The sequence below is a fragment of the Triturus cristatus genome, chromosome 1_1 (assembly GCF_964204655.1).
Source record: "Triturus cristatus chromosome 1_1, aTriCri1.1, whole genome shotgun sequence".
Classification (NCBI taxonomy): domain Eukaryota; kingdom Metazoa; phylum Chordata; class Amphibia; order Caudata; family Salamandridae; genus Triturus; species Triturus cristatus.
Window position 1 is genome coordinate 234,089,332 of NC_140579.1, and position 22,927 is coordinate 234,112,258.

The window sequence follows — 22,927 nt, forward strand, 5'->3', positions numbered from 1 at the left end:
TCCACTGCTGTTCCTGTCTTTCCTGTTACTGTAGTTTCCCTGCTGTCCCATCCCTCCGCGCCGCCTAGCTCTGCTGTTTTCCCACACCCTCCCTTGGCTGCTTCTCGACCCATCCTCTCTGTTGATTTGCCCTGTCCTGCTGTTGTGTTGCAGGGATTCTGCTCATGCACAGAACTATGCGCAGGAAACCAGGACCTCAGTGAATTGTGGTATACCAAAAACTCACCTCAGAACCCAGAACCCCTATCCGACCAGCATCAGTGTCCCATTCGTTATCCGTATTTATCTCGGCGGTCCCAATGTATAGACAACCCAGAACAAGCAACTTAGTGTATTCTCAGGAATGGTGGGAATCAGAAATACCTATTCGTTATTATTCTCATATCAGTCCACAGCAAGAGTAAACAGAGACACGGTAAAGTTTAAAGAGTTTATTTTATAAACCTCGTGTCCTAAGATGCAGTACTTTGGCTAACATAAGCAGACAAATGATTAAAATCAAAACCATCAGCATAGTTACAATACCATAGAGAATGAAAGGAGAAATCATAATATAATGACAGTGGAATACAGCCACCTTCCTTTCGCTAGTAAACTAATATTATTAGACTAATAGAAAGTCTCTAGGCTTGAATGGGGAACCCCATACCGTAAAGATCAGCTTAGTGGAATCACATCACAGGATCAGGTATACTCTGCTCCTGGGAAAGCTCTTCTTCTGAATGAATGTGTTAAGCATGCAGCCTGCAATATTTACTTTCTTATTTTCCATAATCTTTAAAGGGGATCTTCCACCCACCGGTTTCTCGTGCTCTCTCGCAGCTAGATGGTTTGCTTATTCTCTCATTTTCTTTACTCAAAGGTGATTGTACCCCTACCTCCTGTTGTTTTGCTTATTATCTTTTAATGCTTTGCCGCCTCCCGCTGCCCCCTGTACCAGTATCTTTGTAGTGCCTATATCTGCCTTTTCGTTATTTTCGTGACTGTCTTCACCATTTTCTGTACTTCTTCCTTGCTTTCTCCGCAAGGCCTTTTGTCTTCTATTTCGCTACCTTTCCCTTTGTGTTTTCGCTCACCTCTTCTCTGCCATCAGCCTACTAACGCTTTCCCCTCATTCCCTCCACGTGTCCCTCTCCACCATTGGCTCTCACCCTCTCACTTGGCAGGGTTTTCACTTCACAGCTAACACACACAGCATTTGTTTCCTGCCCATGCACTCCCCCCTCCCTTCACGTTCGCAGATGTATCTCATCCACGGGCTGAATTAGACTCAGAGACAGCTTTATTGTCCCTACATGTTTCAACAAAATGGGTCCTTCCCCTTTGGTCTCTGTGTTTTCACCCATGATCTAATTTAAGAAACCTTTCTCGCCACTTATCGATGGCACACACAGCGCTGTTGAGGGTTCATTAAATAACAAAAGGTGAAGGGGTTATTCAGTTCAGCGTCTGCATCCCGCATGCAAGAGCCCGAGTCAGGACAAAAAGGATACAAGAAGAAACAAGCATTGGCATAGCCAATAGGTATCGCCTTTGGGACCTTATAAGTGTTTAGCCATGCAACAGTTGATGTTGTTGCACCAAGGATATTGTACTGCATAACTAAACACTTATAAGGTTCCAAAGGCTAAGACCTATTGGCTATGTCAATGCTTGTTTTAAATTGTTTTGTCGTTCATGCAGTACTCCCACGGGATCTGGAACAGGAAGTTAAACCCATATAGAACTCTGTGGGACCATCCCATTGGTTCTAAAATCCTGTGGACCTGTGGAGGGTAAAAAAAAAAAAATAAAATAAAATAATGGGCATTAAGTCAAAAAATGAAAGCGCACCTGCTGAAAAGTCAAATGAAAACTGAAGATAACATTGAGGTTATACCTAACTATCAGGATAACATTTTAATCAACGTTGAAAAATAACCCCAGTGATTCACTGATAAAACCAAAGGTTAAAGTGATGTAATAGTTGGATATGGTAATAATATCTTACTTTGTTAGGTAAGGCCTTAACTTACATTAAAAAAAACCCTAGACATTCACAGAAAAAACAAAGGTTAAAGGGTTGTCCTAGTTAGATGAAAATGGCAGTCATACGTGACATTTTAAACCCCCAAAAACACAGAAATTTGCCGTTATGGTTCAGCAAGCTGACTATAACTTATGCACCTGGCATGCTCTCTTTATGACCTCACATATTACATAACTCATATTGATGACTTCATTGTTAACATCTTAAATGATACTGATGACATCACTAATACATCATCCAATGAGTGTGACATTTGTTTTTTTCAGTGAATCATGTATATATGTATATACACGCACACACAGAGGAAAGGCAGGCACACAACATACAAGAGGGGATTTGAGTGGTTTGTTTACCTAATAAAAACCCAAACAGAAGGTAAACACACACATATATATATATATAAACTTTGCTAGAAAAACAGACATTTTTAGGTGAGCAAATTCAGAGTTTTGCTGGTGTTTCAAGGTACTCTATAAAGGAGGTGCTATATATGGTTGATTGATTACACTTGATGTAACAGCGTTGTATACAAGCATACATCATTCTGATGGCTTGAAAAAAATTGGACATTATCTTGGGAATAGACCCATCATGCTAGCCAATCATAATAAGATGTTACTTGATATGATTTCATTTTGCTTGAACAACAACTTCTTTTTGTTTGGTAACCAATATTTCCAACAGGTCAGGGGTGTAGCCATGGGGGCCTGTTTTTCTCCCAGCTATGCCTGTTTGCATATGGGCTGCTGGGAGGAGCAGGTCCTCTTTGGCCAACACCATGACACATTTTCCAAACATGTAACGGTTTGGCTCCGCTATATCGATGACATCTTTCTGATATGGCGGGGTACCAAACAGGCAGCCCTTGATTTCATTAGTGCACTCAACATCAACACTCTCAACCTCTGTTTTACGGCCAACATAAGCCAGGAGTCGGTGTGCTTCCTAGATGTAGAGATCGTGGCCAGCAATGACCAGTTAGTAACGCGACTATTTAGGAAGCCCACTGTGGGTAACACAGTGTTACATGCCTCAAGTCATCATCCGGCACATCTTATACGCAGCACACCCTATGGGGAGATGTTGCGTATAAGGCGTATCTGTAGCACAGACCTAGAATGTGTTAAAGCTCAACAAGCTAGCAAAGCATGTTTTTTTTTGCAAAGGGGCTATACTGTTGCGATGGTTGATAATGCAATTCAAAAAGCCAATCGCATCCCACGAAGTGAGGCCCTAAAGAAGTCCATACCCATCGAAACAAGCTCACATACTAATCAACCGATTAGATTAATTGTGACCTATAATCGTCAACACCAGGCTCTACGCAAAGTATTTAAGAAAAATTGGAGCCTTGTCTGTAATGGCCCTGTCATTGGGGATCTGATGTCAGCTAGTCCAGTCATTACATTCAGAAAAGCTCGTTCGATGAAGGATGCGCTAGTTAAATCCAGTCCTGAAAATGTAGCGACTAAAACATGGCTGCAAACTAGTAAGGGCTTCAAACGCTGTTCTAGCTGTAAAGCATGCAGGCATGGGGCTAACAAAATGGAATATTGTATTCCGTTCTGTGACATCCCTCGCCCCATCAACAAATTCCTTTCCTGCAGAACTGAATTTGCGGTGTATGTGTTGGAGTGTCCGTGTGGCCTGCAGTACGTTGGTAGTACCAAATTGCAGGTTCACAAACGGATACTCCAGCACATACGGGCCATTAATGGTAGTGATCCCGCATATCCTGTTGCACGCCACTTTAAGGAGTGTCATGACAACAAAAGTGAACTCCTTAGGTTTTTTGTCATCGACTCTGTGCCCCCGTTGAGACGAGGAGGCAATCGTGAGGCCCTTCTACGTGCGTTAGAAACCCGCTATATTCTCGAACTGGACTCTAAGACCCCTGTGGGTCTTAATGCTAGTGAAGACTTCACCTGTCTGTAATTATACCATTTTCATCAACTTTTTCCTTCAGTTTTAAAGATGCCAAAAATTACTCGATTGATGTATAGCCTCCATACCTTTTTAGTATACAGAAAGAACAATATATTTTGAAACAGCACCTTATAATATATTAAGATTGTTTTTAATATAGCACAACATTCTTGCACTTTGTATACTTTGCACTATTTTGATTGGCGCTTTGATATAGACATGTTATTGTACATTTAGGATGGTTATTTGTATTACATATGCTCATTGATTACGTACATAACCAGGATTTACCCACTTGGGTCTCATTTGCACACATTGCGTTATTTGCACAGCAGATTGCGTTGTTGCACATGCAGGTGTTCAGTTTTTTATACACAAAACATTTAAAGCGTGTTTTAAACTGCCACTGTCCGTTGGGTTTTACATTTAGATCGCACCTTATATCAGTGCTTTGTTTTTAAGGATTGTTGTACTAATTGTTGAGCAAAAATCGTAACTTTTATGTATTTTACTAAAAGTGAACTACGAATAGCCTTGCATAATATTTTCAATGTATTTCTTTCATGTCTATCACGCCAATTATGCGTTAGCCAATCATGTATGTTATACCTTGCACTTGCACTTTAAATTGCCCCTGCCTAGCCTCGGCGTCATGTGATCAAGGCCTTTCGTAGGCTGAAACGCGTCATGCAGGCATTGCTGTTTAAATGAAAATAAATTAATTCTCTCACCCGCATCCTGGGTCAGCCTTCGTCTGTTCCTGGTTTCCTTTGGATCTTTGGTGCACAGGAGCGCTTTGACGAAATACTCCGTTATATATATATATATATATATATATATATATATATATATATATATATCAAAACGCAAAGGTTGCCCCCATGGAGATGCCACACAAAGAGGAGTTACTGCACTGACAGCACCGGCGGCGGCAACTTGGCTGCTTAGTTCACTTCCCTCATAGCACCAAACGCGTTTCGGGCGGTAAGCCCTTGATCACTGGTGAGTACTGAGACACGGAGGCAGCAGCTGCGTAGGAAAACTCCCTTTATTTAAAATTGGAAGTCCCGCCCCAGCGGGCGTCAACATGCACAGCATTGTGGTAGATGCAGTCTGTAGGCATGAGCAAGACTCAGGAAGTTTCAATTACACCCCAAACGGTGTCGCTGCCTCCGTTGCAAGTCTGAAGGTGAGCATAACGCAGCCGCCTTGACACCAATCACATCCGATGATGAGGCCTCCCCGATTCCTGCCAGTGCTCATGTTGGCAAGCACCAGGATCCGCTCACAAAAGCGGCGGGGCATCTCCGCGGCCGGGCCGGCCGCTAAACATCAAAACGCAAAGGTTGCCCCCATGGAGATGCCACACAAAGAGGAGTTACTGCACTGACAGCACCGGCGGCGGCAACTTGGCTGCTTAGTTCACTTCCCTCATAGCACCAAACGCGTTTCGGGCGGTAAGCCCTTGATCACTGGTGAGTACTGAGACACGGAGGCAGCAGCTGCGTAGGAAAACTCCCTTTATTTAAAATTGGAAGTCCCGCCCCAGCGGGCGTCAACATGCACAGCATTGTGGTAGATGCAGTCTGTAGGCATGAGCAAGACTCAGGAAGTTTCAATTACACCCCAAACGGTGTCGCTGCCTCCGTTGCAAGTCTGAAGGTGAGCATAACGCAGCCGCCTTGACACCAATCACATCCGATGATGAGGCCTCCCCGATTCCTGCCAGTGCTCATGTTGGCAAGCACCAGGATCCGCTCACAAAAGCGGCGGGGCATCTCCGCGGCCGGGCCGGCCGCTAAACATCAAAACGCAAAGGTTGCCCCCATGGAGATGCCACACAAAGAGGAGTTACCGCACTGACAGCACCGGCGGCGGCAACTTGGCTGCTTAGTTCACTTCCCTCATAGCACCAAACGCGTTTCGGGCGGTAAGCCCTTGATCACTGGTGAGTACTGAGACACGGAGGCAGCAGCTGCGTAGGAAAACTCCCTTTATTTAAAATTGGAAGTCCCGCCCCAGTGGGCGTCAACATGCACAGCATTGTGGTAGATGCAGTCTGTAGGCATGAGCAAGACTCAGGAAGTTTCAATTACACCCCAAACGGTGTCGCTGCCTCCGTTGCAAGTCTGAAGGTGAGCATAACGCAGCCGCCTTGACACCAATCACATCCGATGATGAGGCCTCCTCGATTCCTGCCAGTGCTCATGTTGGCAAGCACCAGGATCCGCTCACAAAAGCGGCGGGGCATCTCCGCGGCCGGGCCGGCCGCTAAACATCAAAACGCAAAGGTTGCCCCCATGGAGATGCCACACAAAGAGGAGTTACCGCACTGACAGCACCGGCAGCGGCAACTTGGCTGCTTAGTTCACTTCCCTCATAGCACCAAACGCGTTTCGGGCGGTAAGCCCTTGATCACTGGTGAGTACTGAGACACGGAGGCAGCAGCTGCGTAGGAAAACTCCCTTTATTTAAAATTGGAAGTCCCGCCCCAGTGGGCGTCAACATGCACAGCATTGTGGTAGATGCAGTCTGTAGGCATGAGCAAGACTCAGGAAGTTTCAATTACACCCCAAACGGTGTCGCTGCCTCCGTTGCAAGTCTGAAGGTGAGCATAACGCAGCCGCCTTGACACCAATCACATCCGATGATGAGGCCTCCCCGATTCCTGCCAGTGCTCATGTTGGCAAGCACCAGGATCCGCTCACAAAAGCGGCGGGGCATCTCCGCGGCCGGGCCGGCCGCTCAACATCAAAACGCAAAGGTTGCCCCCATGGAGATGCCACACAAAGAGGAGTTACCGCACTGACAGCACCGGCGGCGGCAACTTGGCTGCTTAGTTCACTTCCCTCATAGCACCAAACGCGTTTCGGGCGGTAAGCCCTTGATCACTGGTGAGTACTGAGACACGGAGGCAGCAGCTGCGTAGGAAAACTCCCTTTATTTAAAATTGGAAGTCCCGCCCCAGTGGGCGTCAACATGCACAGCATTGTGGTAGATGCAGTCTGTAGGCATGAGCAAGACTCAGGAAGTTTCAATTACACCCCAAACGGTGTCGCTGCCTCCGTTGCAAGTCTGAAGGTGAGCATAACGCAGCCGCCTTGACACCAATCACATCCGATGATGAGGCCTCCCCGATTCCTGCCAGTGCTCATGTTGGCAAGCCAGCCTCCTACACCAACCCAACACACTTTGGGGCATATGCATCAAGCATTTTTGCCTTCGCAAACGGGCCGATTCACAGAAACGGCCCGTAAGCGAATGAAAAAAATGCTTTCAAGATGCAGCAAACCCCAATTTGCAATTCAGTAACCTGTTACCGAAACGCAAAATGGGTTTGCGATTCGGTATTTGGAAGGGGCGTGTTTAGGACGTCCCTTCCAAATACTGAATCTTAACGGTATGCATGAATGCTTTGTGACCGTGAATGTGGTCGCAAAACATTCGCATATTACTACCTACTTCAAGTAGGTGGTAACCCATTTGTAAATTGGAAGGGGTCTCCAAGGGACCCCTTCCCCTTTGTGAATGGGTGTAAAAGCATTTTTAAGAGCAGGCAGTGGTTCCACGGACCACTGCCTGGTCTTAAAAAATGAAAAAGAAACCTTTTCATTTTACTTTTTGTAAAGAGTCTCATTTCTTTTAAGGAAAACGGGCTGCTTTACAAAAATAAAATTGCTTTATTTAAAAGCAGTCACGGACATGGCGGTCTACTGACCTCACCAGGCAAAAATCCCCCTGATTTTTGCGATTCCTAGGGAGTCACAAATTGTAATCTACCTCATTAATATTAATAAGATAGAGTGCGACCCCCTAGGAATCGCAATCTGAAACTCTGAGTTTCATGCATTGTAAATTGCAATTACCTATTTGCGATTCTGAAGAATTCTCAAATAGGAATACGCAATTTACATTTTGATGCATGTAGCCCATTGACTTGTCATGTATAACCTCAGAGCTATTTATAACAATTAGATTCACTCAGTTTTCTCTGACTAGTTCCCAAAATGAACACATTGCTTATTTTGTGATAAAACACAGGCTTACTTATTTATGTGCTTTAAAACCCAGATACATTTTTTGGCTAGCTTCTAGTAATACACAAACTTATTGAAAGCTCCTTTCTTAAAAGTGCATTAGTACCTCTGTTGGACCTGGCCTCGTGGCGTGGTCCTTAACCCCCTGGATTGTGGCCGTTCCCCGCCCCGGCCGTCACGGGCCACCCGTCTGGACTGCACCAAGGCCCTTCACCCGGAGCTGCACGTGGTCGCATACTCCTCGTGGCTCCGCCATCTTGTTGGCATCCACGTCACACCGTGCCCCAGCCGGCGCGACCCCGCTCAACCCAGCCTCGACCCCAGCGAAGCCCCGACATCGAGGCACCACGAACTGGCCAGGGGGTGCCGCAGGAACCATTCATCGCCCCGGCGGAGGACAGTATCGATGGGACCCCCAACTGTCCTCCCCTCTCGAGGTGTGATCACCCTGCAAACTCCCATGGGCCTGGCGCCTCTCCTGCTGGGCGTCTGGCCACCTCCACCCGGCCACTCCGCCCCCTCGGGCGCATAGGTCCGGACATCAAAGGGCTCCAGACCTATATCTGGGGCGACCCCACCACAGCTCGGCAGTTGTATCCCGGAGTCGAGAGCCCTGCTGATCGAATCGCGGCTGACCCTACGGAGACGAACTCTTGCCGGAACCATCACGAGCCCTGCTGACTGCGTCGCGGCTCCCTCCTGTGAACCCTTTTCTGAACCACCTGGAACATCGGAGCCCTGCAGACGCTGTCGCGGCCCAACCTCGCTGGAACCTTCCTCGGAGCCCTGCTGACGACGTCGCGGCTCGAGCTGAGCAGAAACCATCTTGAGAGCCCTGCTGATTGAATCGCGGCTCTCCACGAACTGTACGCCAGAGCCCTGCTGACGCCGTCGCTGCTCGTCCCCTCCGAGATCGGAGGTCCTCCAGCGTGAGGATAAGAACTGGGCCCCAGGTACCCTCGTACCACATTCCTGCCAAAGACTGTCCCGCTACCCCTACCCTTCCAAAGAGACATTGAAACTTTTGGTGGATCCCTCGATCCCTTCGTGTAAATATTGAACTCGTAACCTTTTATTGATGATAAAGAATTGCTTGTCTTGAGACAACCTCCTTGAGTCCGGTGTGGTGGTGTTACTGTGCTAGTACGGGATAGGAGAAGGATCTCTCAGGAGACTTCTCGGCAGCGCTCGGCTACTTCGTGCAGTGAGAGGGCCCCCCCCTTGGTGGTCTCACCGACTCCTCGGGGTCCGCCTTCCAACATTTGGTGGCCAGCGACGGGATCCGAGCCGAACGCAGTACGTACCAGCCAGTACCCACTAGCTACCCATCCAAACGAATAGCATCATGAGCAGCCAGGAAAACAACGCGACAATGGAGTTCCAGCCCGAACGGCTGGAAGAATATACGCACAAAGAATTAAAACAGTTCTGCAGAGACAAAGGCATTGCAACCACCAGCCTCGGTACCAAGGAAGAGATGCAGAAAGCTCTGAGGGCATGGTTGGAGGCTGGGGCAGGCCCCTCCCAGGAAGAAGGGCCCTTGCCCCTGACGGAGACCACAGCAACCGCACTGACCCCGGCAACCGGAGGAAGAAAGAGCCTAGAAACCGGCCTCTCCGAGGAAGAAATACGAGAGCGGGAAAAGGTCCGGAGCCACGAACTAGAGCTCGCCCGACTGCGGCTGGACGGCGAACTCCAGCTGGCAGAAAAGAAACTGGCCCTCGAGCAGCTACGCCTTCAAGAAGAAATAGAAGAGAAGAGACGACACCGGGAGTTGGAGGAAAAAAAACTAACTCTTGAGCACGAGCGCAGTCTCAAGGAGCTCGAGATCAAGGCCAAGAACGGAGGGACCAACACCCCCAGTACTAGAGACACTCTACCGCCCCCCGAGGCCAAGGTGCATATCCCGAAGGAGGTCGTCAAGGAGTATTACAAGAATGACGATATCCAACAATGGTTCAAGGCCTACGAGGTGGCCATGACCTCCCATCGGGTGCCCCGAAAAGACTGGGGCGCAGGCCTGTGGGGGCGATTCCTGAGTGAAGGGCGGGACACGCTGCTCCAGCTACCGGAGGAGGTGATGACCTCCTACGATCACATGAAGGAGGCCCTGCTCACCCGCTACGGGCTAACAGCGGAGATGTACCGCCAGCGGTTCCGAGACTGCAAGAAAATCCCGGGTACCACATGGGTGGAATATGTGGACTTTTTCAGTCGGGCCCTAGAAGGGTGGATCAAAGGCAGCAAAGTAACCACCTACGGACAACTGGTCGACCTCATCGTCTGGGAACATCTTTCCAACAATTGCTTCGTGGAACTGAGACAGCACCTCCTCGACAGCAAAATGACCGACCCGCGAAAACTTGCCGTCGAGGCCGATCGATGGGTCAACTCCCGGGTCCCCCGGAGCTCAATGGGGGAGTACCAGAGGAACCCCAACGGACCCCCACGCCAGCGCGGTGGGGGGGGAGGGCCGAACAGGAACCGAGACCCTCCCGCTGGGGCCCCCAGGAGCCCCCCTCGAGGACCACCGCAGCCACATCTCTCCCCGAGCCTAGCGCGAAGGGTGGGCCCGGCCCGACCCGGACCACGGCCACCAGTGACCTGCTATGGCTGCCAACAAACCGGACACTTTGCCAGCGACCCGGCCTGCCCCCTGAACCGAAGAAACGGGGCCGGCGGGCCCCCGCCCCGGCAGCTGGCAGCCGCCGCCTTGGGGGGAGAGGAGGAAGAAGAGGCCCTCGACCGAGAAAACACTGAGTGGGAGCCGGCAGCCATGTCCCTGGTCTGCCTGGGTAGCCGAGAGATGGTACCCTGCACCCCCATCCCAACCAACACCCAGAAGTACCGGCAGCAGGTCACGGTCAACGGACAACGGGCCGAAGCCCTTCGCGACACCGGCGCCAGTACCACCGCTGTCCGCTGCCACCTGGTGACCTCTGAACAGATTCTACCGAATGTGCTGTGCCCTGTGCGGACGGCCGACAACAGTGAAAGCCTATGCCAGATGGCCCTGGTCCCCTTCGAGTGGGGAGGGGTGACGGGCCTGCTGAAGGTGACGGTGCGCGACGACGCCCCGGTCGACTGCCTCCTGGGGAACGACTTGGAGAGTTCCCCCTGGGCTCAAGTAGAACGACGAGAGCACCTCCGAATGTTGGGACTGGCTGATTGGGCCTGCGCCATCACCCGGTCCATGACCGCCCAGGCCCCCCGCTCCTCCTCGACCTCCGGGACTGCCCGACCCGAGGGGCTCACACCCCCTCCCGCCAGCAGCGAGGAGGAGGCGGACACCGACCCCGGGCCCAGCGAATCCTCCCCCGAAGAGATGGCTTCTCCGAGCGCCCTACCAGAACTGACGCAATGGCAACATGAAGGGGGCCCCACCCGAGAGCAGTTCCAGCAAGAGCAACAGTCCTGTCCCTCTCTCGAAGGGGTCCGACAGCAGGCGACCGCGCAAGCCAACGGTGACCAGACCGGCACCCACTGGATCTACTGGGCCGAGGGCCTGTTGTACAGTGAACAGAAAGTGGCAGAACTCGGGGCCGGCCGCGTGTTGGTGGTCCCCCTCCGCTTCCGGGAGTTCCTTCTCAACCTGGCCCATGATGTGCCCCTCGCCGGACACTTGGGGCAAGACAAAACGTACAGTCGTCTGGTGACCCACTTCTACTGGCCCCGGATGCGGAGAGATGTGGACAACCACTGCCGGTCCTGCCAGACCTGCCAAGCCAGCGGAAAGACGGGGGGTCGGGTCAAGGCCCCCCTCCAGCCCTTTCCCGCCGTCAGCACCCCGTTTGAACGAGTCGGAATCGACATTGTGGGACCCCTGGACCCCCAAACCGCCCTGGGCCACCGCTTCATCCTGGTCCTCGTGGACCACGCCACCAGGTACCCGGAGGCGGTCCCGCTCAGAACTATAACGGCCCCTGTGGTAGGCCGGGCCTTGATGGGGATCTTCTCCCGAGTGGGATTCCCCAGCGAAGTGGTGAGCGACCGTGGCACGAACTTTATCTCCAGGTACATGCGGTCCCTGTGGCAACAATGCGGGGTCACATACAAGTTCACGACCCCATATCACCCTCAGGGGAACGGACTGGTTGAGCGGTTCAACCGAACATTGAAAGGGATGATCCAGGGCCTGGAAGAACCCCTCAGGCGGAAATGGGATGTCCTGCTGCCCTGCCTCCTGTTTGCCTATCGGGAGGTCCCGCAGAAGTCCCTGGGGTTCAGCCCGTTTGAACTATTGTATGGGCACCCGGTCCGCGGACCACTCAGCCTGGTCAAGGAGGGCTGGGAGATGAAGCCCCGAGGCGCCCCTCCTGACGTCTACCGATACCTCCTGACCCTCCGAAACCAGACCCGCAAGTTCCGAGCCATAGCCGAAGCCAACCTCGAGGCCAGCCAGGAGGACATGAAGCGGTGGTACGATCGCAACACTTCTACGGTAGAATTCGAGCCCGGTCAGAAAGTATGGGTCATGGCCCCGGTCGAACCCGGCGCCCTCCAGGACAAGTGGACCGGGCCTTTCAAGGTGGTGGAGAAGAAAAGTCCCGTCACCTACCTGGTCGATCTGGAGTCCCCCCGGAACCCCCTCCGGGTCCTACATGCGAACAGGCTAAAACCCCACTTCGCCCGGACCGAACTGAGCCTGCTGCTGGCGACCGACGAGGGGGGCGAGGACGACTCCGAGCCCTTGCCCGACCTCTTGCACTCCGACAGTCACGATGGATCGATCGAAGGGGTCCAACTCGCCTCGTCCCTGACCCCGGAGCAGCGCAACGACTGCCAGCGATTACTGCGGGACTACGCAGCCCTCTTCTCTCTCACCCCGGGGGTGACCCACTGGTGCGTCCACGACGTCGACACCGGGGAGAACCCCCCCATACGACACAGAGCCTACCGGGTGCCTGACCGAGTGCGGGCCTGCATCCAGGCCGAAGTAGCGAAGATGCTGGCCCTGGGGGTCATCGAGCCTTCCGACAGCCCGTGGGCCAGCCCTGTCGTCCTGGTGCCCAAGGCCGCAGCTCCCGGTCACCCCCCGGAGTTGCGATTCTGCGTGGACTACCGAGCCCTGAATGTAGTAACCAAGACGGACGCACACCCGATACCCCGGGCCGACGAACTGATCGACCGCCTAGGGGCCGCTCGCTACTTGAGCACGCTGGACCTCACCGCCGGGTACTGGCAAATCCAGCTCACCCCCGGCGCCCAAGAAAGATCCGCCTTTTCGACTCCGGATGGGCATTACCACTTTCGGGTGATGCCCTTCGGAATGAAGAACGCCCCGGCCACCTTCCAAAGACTGGTGAACAAGGTTTTGGCCGGGCTTGAGGCCTTCAGCGCGGCCTACTTAGATGACATTGCCGTGTACAGCAACCACTGGGCCGAGCACCTCCTCCACCTGGAGGCCGTCCTGGCCGCCCTCCAGCGGGCCGGGCTCACAATCAAGGCCAGCAAATGCCAAATCGGCCACGGATCCGTGACCTACCTGGGCCATCAAGTGGGGAGCGGGCAGGTGGCCCCCCTCCAAGCGAAGATAGATGCCATCCAGACCTGGGAACCCCCCACTACCCAGACCGCTGTCCGGGCCTTCCTGGGCCTCACCGGATACTACCGGCGGTTTATCCGGGACTATGGGAGCATTGTTGGCCCCCTCACAGAGTTAACGTCCAAAAAACAGCCCAAGAAGGTACACTGGACACCCCGCTGCCAAACAGCCTTCGACACCCTCAAAACGGCCATGTGTACTGCTCCGGTGCTGCAAGCCCCGGACTACCAGAAGGAGTTCGTGGTACAGACGGACGCCTCCGAGTATGGGGTCGGGGCCGTCCTCTCCCAAACTGACGAAAGGGGGCTCGACAGACCAGTGGCCTTCATCAGCCGGCGACTACTGCCCCGGGAGCAACGCTGGAGCACTATTGAGCGCGAGGCCTTCGCTGTGGTGTGGGCCCTCAAGAAGCTCCGGCCCTACCTCTTTGGCGCCCACTTCCGGGTCCAGACCGACCACCGGCCCTTGCAATGGTTAATGCGAATGCGGGGCGAGAACCCCAAGCTGCTGCGATGGTCCATCTCGCTACAAGGGATGGACTTTGACGTCGAACACCGGCCCGGCAATGACCACGCCAACGCTGACGGCCTGACCCGCTTCTTCCGCCTTGACGAGGAGAATCCCCAAGGAGATGGGTGACTCTCCATGCCTTCGGCTGGGGGGGACGCCTGTTGGACCTGGCCTCGTGGCGTGGTCCTTAACCCCCTGGATTGTGGCCGTTCCCCGCCCCGGCCGTCACGGGCCACCCGTCTGGACTGCACCAAGGCCCTTCACCCGGAGCTGCACGTGGTCGCATACTCCTCGTGGCTCCGCCATCTTGTTGGCATCCACGTCACACCGTGCCCCAGCCGGCGCGACCCCGCTCAACCCAGCCTCGACCCCAGCGAAGCCCCGACATCGAGGCACCACGAACTGGCCAGGGGGTGCCGCAGGAACCATTCATCGCCCCGGCGGAGGACAGTATCGATGGGACCCCCAACTGTCCTCCCCTCTCGAGGTGTGATCACCCTGCAAACTCCAATGGGCCTGGCGCCTCTCCTGCTGGGCGTCTGGCCACCTCCACCCGGCCACTCCGCCCCCTCGGGCGCATAGGTCCGGACATCAAAGGGCTCCAGACCTATATCTGGGGCGACCCCACCACAGCTCGGCAGTTGTATCCCGGAGTCGAGAGCCCTGCTGATCGAATCGCGGCTGACCCTACGGAGACGAACTCTTGCCGGAACCATCACGAGCCCTGCTGACTGCGTCGCGGCTCCCTCCTGTGAACCCTTTTCTGAACCACCTGGAACATCGGAGCCCTGCAGACGCTGTCGCGGCCCAACCTCGCTGGAACCTTCCTCGGAGCCCTGCTGACGACGTCGCGGCTCGAGCTGAGCAGAAACCATCTTGAGAGCCCTGCTGATTGAATCGCGGCTCTCCACGAACTGTACGCCAGAGCCCTGCTGACGCCGTCGCGGCTCGACCCCTCCGAGATCGGAGGTCCTCCAGCGTGAGGATAAGAACTGGGCCCCAGGTACCCTCGTACCACATTCCTGCCAAAGACTGTCCCGCTACCCCTACCCTTCCAAAGAGACATTGAGACTTTTGGTGGATCCCTCGATCCCTTCGTGTAAATATTGAACTCGTAACCTTTTATTGATGATAAAGAATTGCTTGTATTGAGACAACCTCCTTGAGTCCGGTGTGGTGGTGTTACTGTGCTAGTACGGGATAGGAGAAGGATATCTCAGGAGACTTCTCGGCAGCGCTCGGCTACTTCGTGCAGTGAGAGGGCCCCCCCCTTGGTGGTCTCACCGACTCCTCGGGGTCCGCCTTCCAACAACCTCAGAGATCTGCAATTTATAATACCCCAAAATACTCGAATGGTTGTTGTCGTCATCACCCAGATTTGTGTCACCCAGAGCTGTTCTGACTTCTGCGGACCCCACTGAATCATAACTGTAACCCAGGGACCCCAAACCACTTCTGTGATTTTGTCCTAAATGATAATACACACAAAATACAGAAACAAGTACGAACCATATGAAATCAGCACATCTACTTTCCTCTGCAACTACATGTTTAAATTTGAGCGCAACTACACACCGGTATAAGACCCAGGTCATGTTAATAAATCGATAGATAATCATATGAAATCTCAGCGGAAATGATAGGACAAAAATAATAACTGAATTTACATTGGCTCTGGACAGATGCAGGGCAGCAATCAAGGTTGGTATGGAAAAAGCTGGCGACTGTCGAGGGTCTGTGTGCCAAAAGTTGACAAAAAGCAATGATTGCGTAGGAGACCAGGTGCTCATTATTTCATGCTGCCAACTGTGAAGTAGTGTTGTGCCTGTGGAAGTATTTCAGCTCTCCTGAAAAGTATAGGCATGCCCCTTTCCAATACAGGAAGTATAGGTATTTTGAGTCTGTAAGTGCCTGGCCACGTAAAGCATGTTAGAATTGAACAGGCGCCCCCCTCGATTAGAGGAGGGGCGCGTTTAGTCGTGCCAGGTAAACCGAAGCCCATGGGGGTGCCAGTGGGGATTGTTCGTTCCTCCCGATGACGTAGGGGGCATGTTGGGAAAAACCGAAACTGAAAGTATCGGTTATATAAGGCAGCGCCCCTTGGGTCTCCTCCTCTTTGTCTCCTGGGAAACCGCGAGAACGTCTGAAGCAGCGAGGCGTGTGGCACGGTGGGTCTAGGGAGGCCTGGCGTAGCTTTTCTTGATAGGGTTTTAATCACTTGGGGGGTGCGATCATCACGTTTTAAATATAAATAAATACTTGGTTAGTAGCTAAGTAACGTTACTCGTACTTCGGGGGCTTTGATCATCACGTTTTAAATATAAATGAATAATTGGTTCATAGCTTAGGAACGTTATATCGTGCTTTGTAAAAGCGCTCCAATACCTTCCGTGCGTCTGGAAGAGGGTTCATCAGCATTATAAAGGTTGCTCTGTTGATCCGGGTCGCGAGGGGCCGCGGCGGGCATCGAGATCGTTGTGATGCTGCCGGTTACCCGATGGCGGCATTTATCGGCGGGGCCTAGGATCATCGCGTAAGGCGGGTAATGCGGGTCCGTACTGCCCCCGGAAACTCACTATTCACCCTTGAATCCGGCCAGCTCCCGCGCATGCGCAAGATTGGGAGTCGGCCATTTTGGTAGTTCGCGGGTAGCGCGTAATCGGCAAACCAGGCAGGGACTCCAAAGTTTAGCGCCGTGGAAGGGCGCTAAGGGTAGGGTGTGCATAGGCCGAGGGAGCATGATTGGAGAAGTGGAGCATCCGTTTATTTTAGTGCTATCCACGTTAGAATGACAGTGAGAGACTTCTTTATGCGTGTTCGTGTGGGGGGGGGGTGACATTGGCATAGCGCTACAGCAGTCGCTTGCCGGTTTAACTCTGTATGGTGATCGGTATTAAAGGCGCCATAAATTATTCATAGGGAAAGGACACCCAGCACTCGGACCCCTCCGCTATCTCTTCAGGCAACATATGGGAAGCGGATTCTGCCTGGGAAAACGAATTCAGGAAGCATCATTAAAGATGTGGTTCCTCGGCAGCACTGCCGCCTCTGGTGCTGGAAACCAGGGTTCGAGCCTCGAGGTCTTGTCCACATCCTGTGATTCTGGCAAATCACTTAATCTCCCCGTGCCTGAATGTTTAATTTAAATACGGCGCTATTTAAAGCGCTCCATTACCTGCGGGTCCAGTTTGAGCTAAAAATATGCAAAAAAAAAAAAAACAAGAGTAATAAATAAAGAAATGAATAAAAAACAAAAACAACAATATTGAAAATGCATTGCCGAGCTCTTGTGTACGTTCCCTCTGCAAGAGCAGCAGCAGACTCCAATACCTTCCGGTCGACTTTGCTCTGGATATGCAGCGCAGCAGGGCCGGTCGTCAGGTGGGGGCCGCTTTTGGCCGGAGTGAGGGGGTTTAGCGTGCACCAGTTGGCTTGGGGAATTACGTTGGCGGGAGCCTTAATGAGGAGTTTGGCACGCCACTAGGGGAGCGGGAGGGTGTCAATACCCCAAAAAAAAAAAATAACTTAGATGATCAATGCTAGGTTCAATTCGGTCTACTTTTCGGGTGCAGAGGGTTCCGATTAAAAAAAAAATATATATATATATATAAAAGAGAAAAAATGATATAAATAAATGGAATAAATAAAAAAGATGGGAAATGAAGATGCTATGGGTATTTATCCAGGTTTAGTAGCACGCAGGATGCGGTTTGGGGCATGTGTGGTTATTTTGAGGTATGATATGTTGCTTTCTTTCTTTTAGTAGGTCCAAGCATGGCGCCGAAGCGCGCTCGCGTGAATGCCAAAAAAACGGCATCAAAGGAGGACTTCCGGGCCCTGAGTGAACTCTGGGAAGCAGCGAAGCGGCATGGCATGGAGGCGGCGTTGCGAAAGATAGCAGGCGAACCGGAAGTTCGGCCACAAAAAGAGTTACCGAAGCGGCAAAGGAAGGTCCCGGCTCGTTATAGAGAGGGGCGACAGGTCGATACCGGCTCGCAGCCTGCAGCAACAGCCGCTGGGGGTGAGTCAATTCCACAGAGCGTGGCCACTCCCAGAGTGGATCAGGCGGCGCAGGGACTGGCGATGAACATGAATGTGGGTGCGGGGGGGGCACAGTGTTTTGGCAATTTCAACAACAGCGGCAGCGAAGGCGCTGTCGCAGGTGGCGGGGCACCAGTAGTAGTGCAAGGGTCCGGGAGCGCCGTTCTTCAGCCTCCTGTGATAGCCGGAGGGGCGCTGGTGCCGCCCCCGCAGTTGCCAGGCACATGCTCGGGGTTGCGGGGGGAGTCCCAGGTCCCAGTATTGCCAGGAGGGGCAACAGGGTCTAGTCCACCGGGGCAGGTACCACTCCCGGGAGTTCTCGGGACAGTGGCTGCGCAGGTGTGGGCACAGCCCAAGGAGGTACCCGTCTCAGGGGGCACAGGTGTAGCACAGCCTCCCTCCGCGCTACCGTCAGTGGGGGTGGGTACGGGTCAATCGCCCCCCGGGGTGTCCCCTCTGATATTCGGTTCATCATCCCTAATGTTGACCCATTCTTCAGCGATTTCATGGCATGTCCCAGCTGAGATCCGGGTAAAAATCCACAAAGGCGAGTTTGTGAATATCTTTGATTTGATAAATGCGGGGGTGGTTCCAAGTAGGCCACAATCAGGCAAGTTGGTGGATTCTAAACCAAAGACGGTATGGGTAGAGTGGTCCCTGCGTAACTGGGTGACGGGGTTTGCCATTTATGCGGCCATTCTTACAGAGAAAACTCCCTCATTGGCCCCACAATTATTTGGGTACATGTCGCTCATACATGGGGCAGCCTCCGAGTTTACGGGTTCAGCCTGGATGCAGTATGACACTAAGTTTCGGCAGATGAAGGCGGTTAGGCCGGAGATAGCTTGGGACCAGAGGGAGATCAATCTCTGGCACGCAGAGTTCCAGATGTCGAAGTCACCAGGGAGAACGGTTCAGTCCTTTCGATTCGATAAAAACTTTGGGGACAAAAAACTGGCCTGCTGGCACTATAACAGGAAAGAGTGTAGCAAAGGGGCGGCATGCAGGTTTAAGCACATTTGTGCCTTCTGCGGGGCGCAAGGACATCCAGAGTTCAAATGTTTCAAAAAGCTTGGCAAGCGCGGGGAGCAAGCAACCCCCAAAAGGTCGACTGCCCCCCAATTGATGGGAGGAAGCTCCCCACCCCAATCCGCCTGCATGTCCTTGCACACCTCCTCAGCCGTTATAAGAACAGCCGCGACGCTCATATGCTGTACTATGGTTTCAGGGATGGCTTCCGCATCCCTTCACACACCCCTCCAACATCAGTCCCTCCGAGAAATCAGTTGTCTGTTCGGCAGCACCAGAGGTGGGTTCGAGACAAAATCATGAAGGAAGTGCATGCCGGGAGAGTGGGTGGTCCTTTCGATTCCCCACCTGGGGCGTCTTGGGTATGTTCACCACTGGGGGTGGTGCCTAAGAAAGAGCCAGGCAAGTTCTGACTGATTCACAACCTTTCTTACCCCGCGGGCATGGGGTCAATGATGGGTTGGATCCCGTTCTCTGCGCAGTCCGATACACTACCTTCGATGCTACTGTGGCCAAACTACAGAGATTAGGCAAAGGAGCCTTAATGGCGAAGTCTGACATACAGTCAGCCTTCCGCCTCTTGCCTGTTCACACTGATGACACTCATTTGCTCGGTTTCACTTTCGAGGGGCAATACTTTGTAGATCTATGCATGCCCATGGGGTGTTCCATAGCCTGCTCAGTATTTGAGTCGTTCAGCACATTCTTGGAGTGGGCGGTGAGGGACTTGGTGTCATCGGATGATGTTGTGCATTACCTTGATGATTTTTTGTTCATGGGTCCCCCGGGGGACCAGGCATGCGGGAGGGCCCTAAAAGGTTTCCAACAGTTGGCCGAGGCGTTGGGGGTCCCCTTAGCTGAAGACAAGACCGAGGGCCCCGCCACCTGTCTATGCTTTCTTGGGATTGAGATAGATACCGTGGCCGGGCAGTGCAGGCTGCCGCAGGCGAAGGTGAGGGCTTTCAGGGCTGCGATAACTGCATGTTTGACAGCCAAAAAAGTGACTCTTCATCAACTGCAAGTTTTGGTGGGACAGCTTAATTTTGCGTTAAGGATTATTCCGATGGGGAGAGTTTTTGCTAAAAGCATAGCGCGAGCAATGTCAGGCCTGCGGGCAAAACACCACCACACCAAATTGTCAGCGGAGGTCAGAGGGGACTTGAGAACATGGCAGGCCTTTTTGGCAAATTTCAATGGAACTCTATTATGGCAGCGACCTTCCCTGAGTAACAAGGAGTTAGCACTTTACACTGATGCGGCCGGTGGCGTTGGTTTTGGGGCGGTGTTGGGCTCTCGGTGGTGCATGCAGCAGTGGCCTGGGGACTGGGTTGCGTCTGGGCTCACACGCAACGTTACCTTTTTAGAGCTGTTCCCCATTATTGTCGCCCTTCAGATATGGGGGGCGTCAATTGCTAACTCGAGAATTTTATTTTGGTCTGATAGTATGTCTGCAGTGTTGGCCATAAATAATCAAAGCGCCAAATGTCCATGGGTGCTGCGTTTACTGAAGTATCTCATCCACTTGTGTCTAATGCATAACTTGCACTTTTCTGCCAAACATGTACCAGTAGTTGATAATGCAGTGGCTGATGCTTTGTCTCGATCTAAGTTGGCAGAGTTCAGGGCACGCTGGCCGCAGGCGGACGAAGTGATGGGGGAGTTCCCAGAGGAGTTGTGGAGGCTTGGTGCCCCATTGCAACAGACCTAATTGCAGCATCACTGGCACCCAAGACTAAACGTATGTACGAAAAAGCTTGGGGGGTGTACACTGCATCGCTGAATTCAGACGAGGATGTAGACAGATTCTCTCCAGAGGGGGTGCTGGCTTTTCTGGTGCACCAGAAGGAAGATGGGAGGTCATTGTCATTAGTGCGCCGGCAATTGTCCGCCATTGCCTTCTTTGCGGGGCTGCGGGGAGTTAAGGATCCCACCAAAGACTTTAGGGTAAGGAAGGCCATCAGGGGTTGGGAGCGTATGGCACCGGGAGCACCAGACGGTAGGCGCCCCATCAACATGGAGAGGTTGGGAAGACTGTTGGGAGTTCTACACCAGGTTTGTCGGTCTGAGTATGAGACCAAGTTATTCAGCATCGCCTACGTGCTGGCTTTCTTTGGGGCTTTGCGTATTTCTGAGTTAGTACCACAGTCAGCGATGGCCGAGGGGGGCCTAAGGGTGACGGATGTCCATTTTGAGGCACGGGCTCTTCATATCAGGATTCGCAGGTCGAAAACAGATCAGTTAGGGAAGGGCATTTGGGTAAAACTGCTTGCAGCGCACGATACAGTGGTATGCCCGGTGGCACTGGCACAGGATTATCTCAAGGGGCGCCCGATGGTGGCATTAATGAGGTTCCTGGTCCATCAGGATGGGACACCTATGACGCGTTATCAATTTACTAAGGTGTGTAGGCGAGCGTTAGCCTGCCTGGGGGAGGATGCCTCACAGTTTTCATCCCATTCATTTCGGATAGGGGCGGCCACCACAGCAGCAGCTCTGGGCCTACCGTCGGACGCGATTAAAAGGGTGGGTCGATGGCATTCATCATGTTTTCAGCGGTACGTGAGGCCGGACCTAGTGTAGTTGAAAAAAAGGATGCCCGGGGGCACAAGAGTCGGTGGGTAACAGCAATTCTCTCTTTCTTGCAGTTGATGCCTGTAGCCCGGTGCACACATGTTGGTGTGGGCATTCCGTGATTCGCAGAGCGGAGCAGCAATTTCGCGGGTCCAGTCTGGAGGAATCGCAAAAAGCGGCAGGGTTTATACACCATTGGTTAGGGGTGGGGGGTCTGGAGTTGCAGGATATGTTTGGTCATTTTGAACAGGCGTTAAGATCTGGGGTTTTTCCGCGACCTGACATAATAATCATCCACGCCGGTGGAAATGAGATGGCATCCCTAGGAAGGCGCGGGGTGCGCGAGGCTTTGTTTTCAGTCATGGCTAAGTTTCGACAATGCATGCCGAGGGCAACAATATTATGGTCTGAGGTGATTCCGCGAGTTACCTGGGGCGAAGGGGTTTCTGTAAGAGCCATGAATGAGTCTGTAAAGAAGCTGAATCACTCCATAGCAACATTTTTCGTAAAGTCCTCAATGGGCACTATTAGGCATTGATTGCTGCATCCCAGAATGAGAGAGTTGTTCCACAAGGACGGGGTGCATTTGTCCACCAAGGGAATGGCGATATTTATCCATACAGTACTGGGGGCTATTTTTGACCACAGTCAGCGCTCGTTGGAAGGGGGACGGCGATTGCGCCAGTAACCTTCTCGCCCTGTGGCGCAGCACTGACAGTTAACACAAAAAGGGGGCATGCGCAGCATTGGAGATTCAGGACTGGTTGGAGCCCAAGAAGGGGCATGATAGAACGGTACAGTGGGTAGGCGGAGAGGGGACTGACCTGCTGGTGGTCCCGGACTCTACTGCCGAGGGTAGGCACGGGGATGGGACTGACCTGCCGGTGGTCCTGCCTCTACTGCCTTATCCCGCAACATATGGACTGTGTGGACCAGTTGGAGGTTGCCGGTGTTCAGGTACCTTGGTGGGCCGATGCGCTATGCGGTGCCCTGTATTTCAACTGATGCAATGTTTGCTGTAGTGCGTTGGGGCCTGCCGGCACAAGGTGCGCAGCCGAATTGATCGGCCGAGTCGGCCAACAAGTTTAAGGACATGTGTATGGCTAAGCTGGTAACATGTACAATGTGATGCCCAATGTTTTACTGCCTTTGTCATATGTAGGTTGCAATGTCTGTTGCTGCAATTTGTTATATATTCAATAATGTTTACTCGTTTGCCCTGCAGTAGTTGTGTAGATT

General features: G+C 52.7%; 3 protein-coding genes across 3 annotated transcripts in view; 2 read left to right on the forward strand and 1 right to left on the reverse strand.

The window, feature by feature from the left end:
• LOC146870050 (uncharacterized) overlaps window positions 1–17,247 on the reverse strand; it is a 73,801-nt gene extending 56,554 nt beyond the window's left edge. The window contains exon 1 of the mRNA XM_085626067.1: window positions 16,433–17,247. Coding sequence (XP_085482193.1) covers window positions 16,433–16,577 — 145 coding nt within the window. The 5' untranslated portion in view covers window positions 16,578–17,247. The remainder of the gene's footprint in view (window positions 1–16,432) is intronic.
• The window catches only part of LOC146870049 (transmembrane and coiled-coil domains protein 2-like), a 590,085-nt gene that overhangs the window by 75,328 nt on the left and 491,830 nt on the right, over window positions 1–22,927 (forward strand). The gene's annotated exons all lie outside the window — the stretch shown is intronic.
• Window positions 16,178–22,772, forward strand: LOC146870051 (uncharacterized). Its single transcript, XM_085625859.1, has 3 exons — window positions 16,178–16,215; window positions 17,814–18,068; window positions 20,727–22,772. Exons 2-3 carry the CDS (start codon window positions 17,822–17,824, stop codon window positions 21,695–21,697), a joined length of 1,218 nt encoding a protein of 405 aa, XP_085481985.1. The 5' UTR covers window positions 16,178–16,215; window positions 17,814–17,821; the 3' UTR covers window positions 21,698–22,772.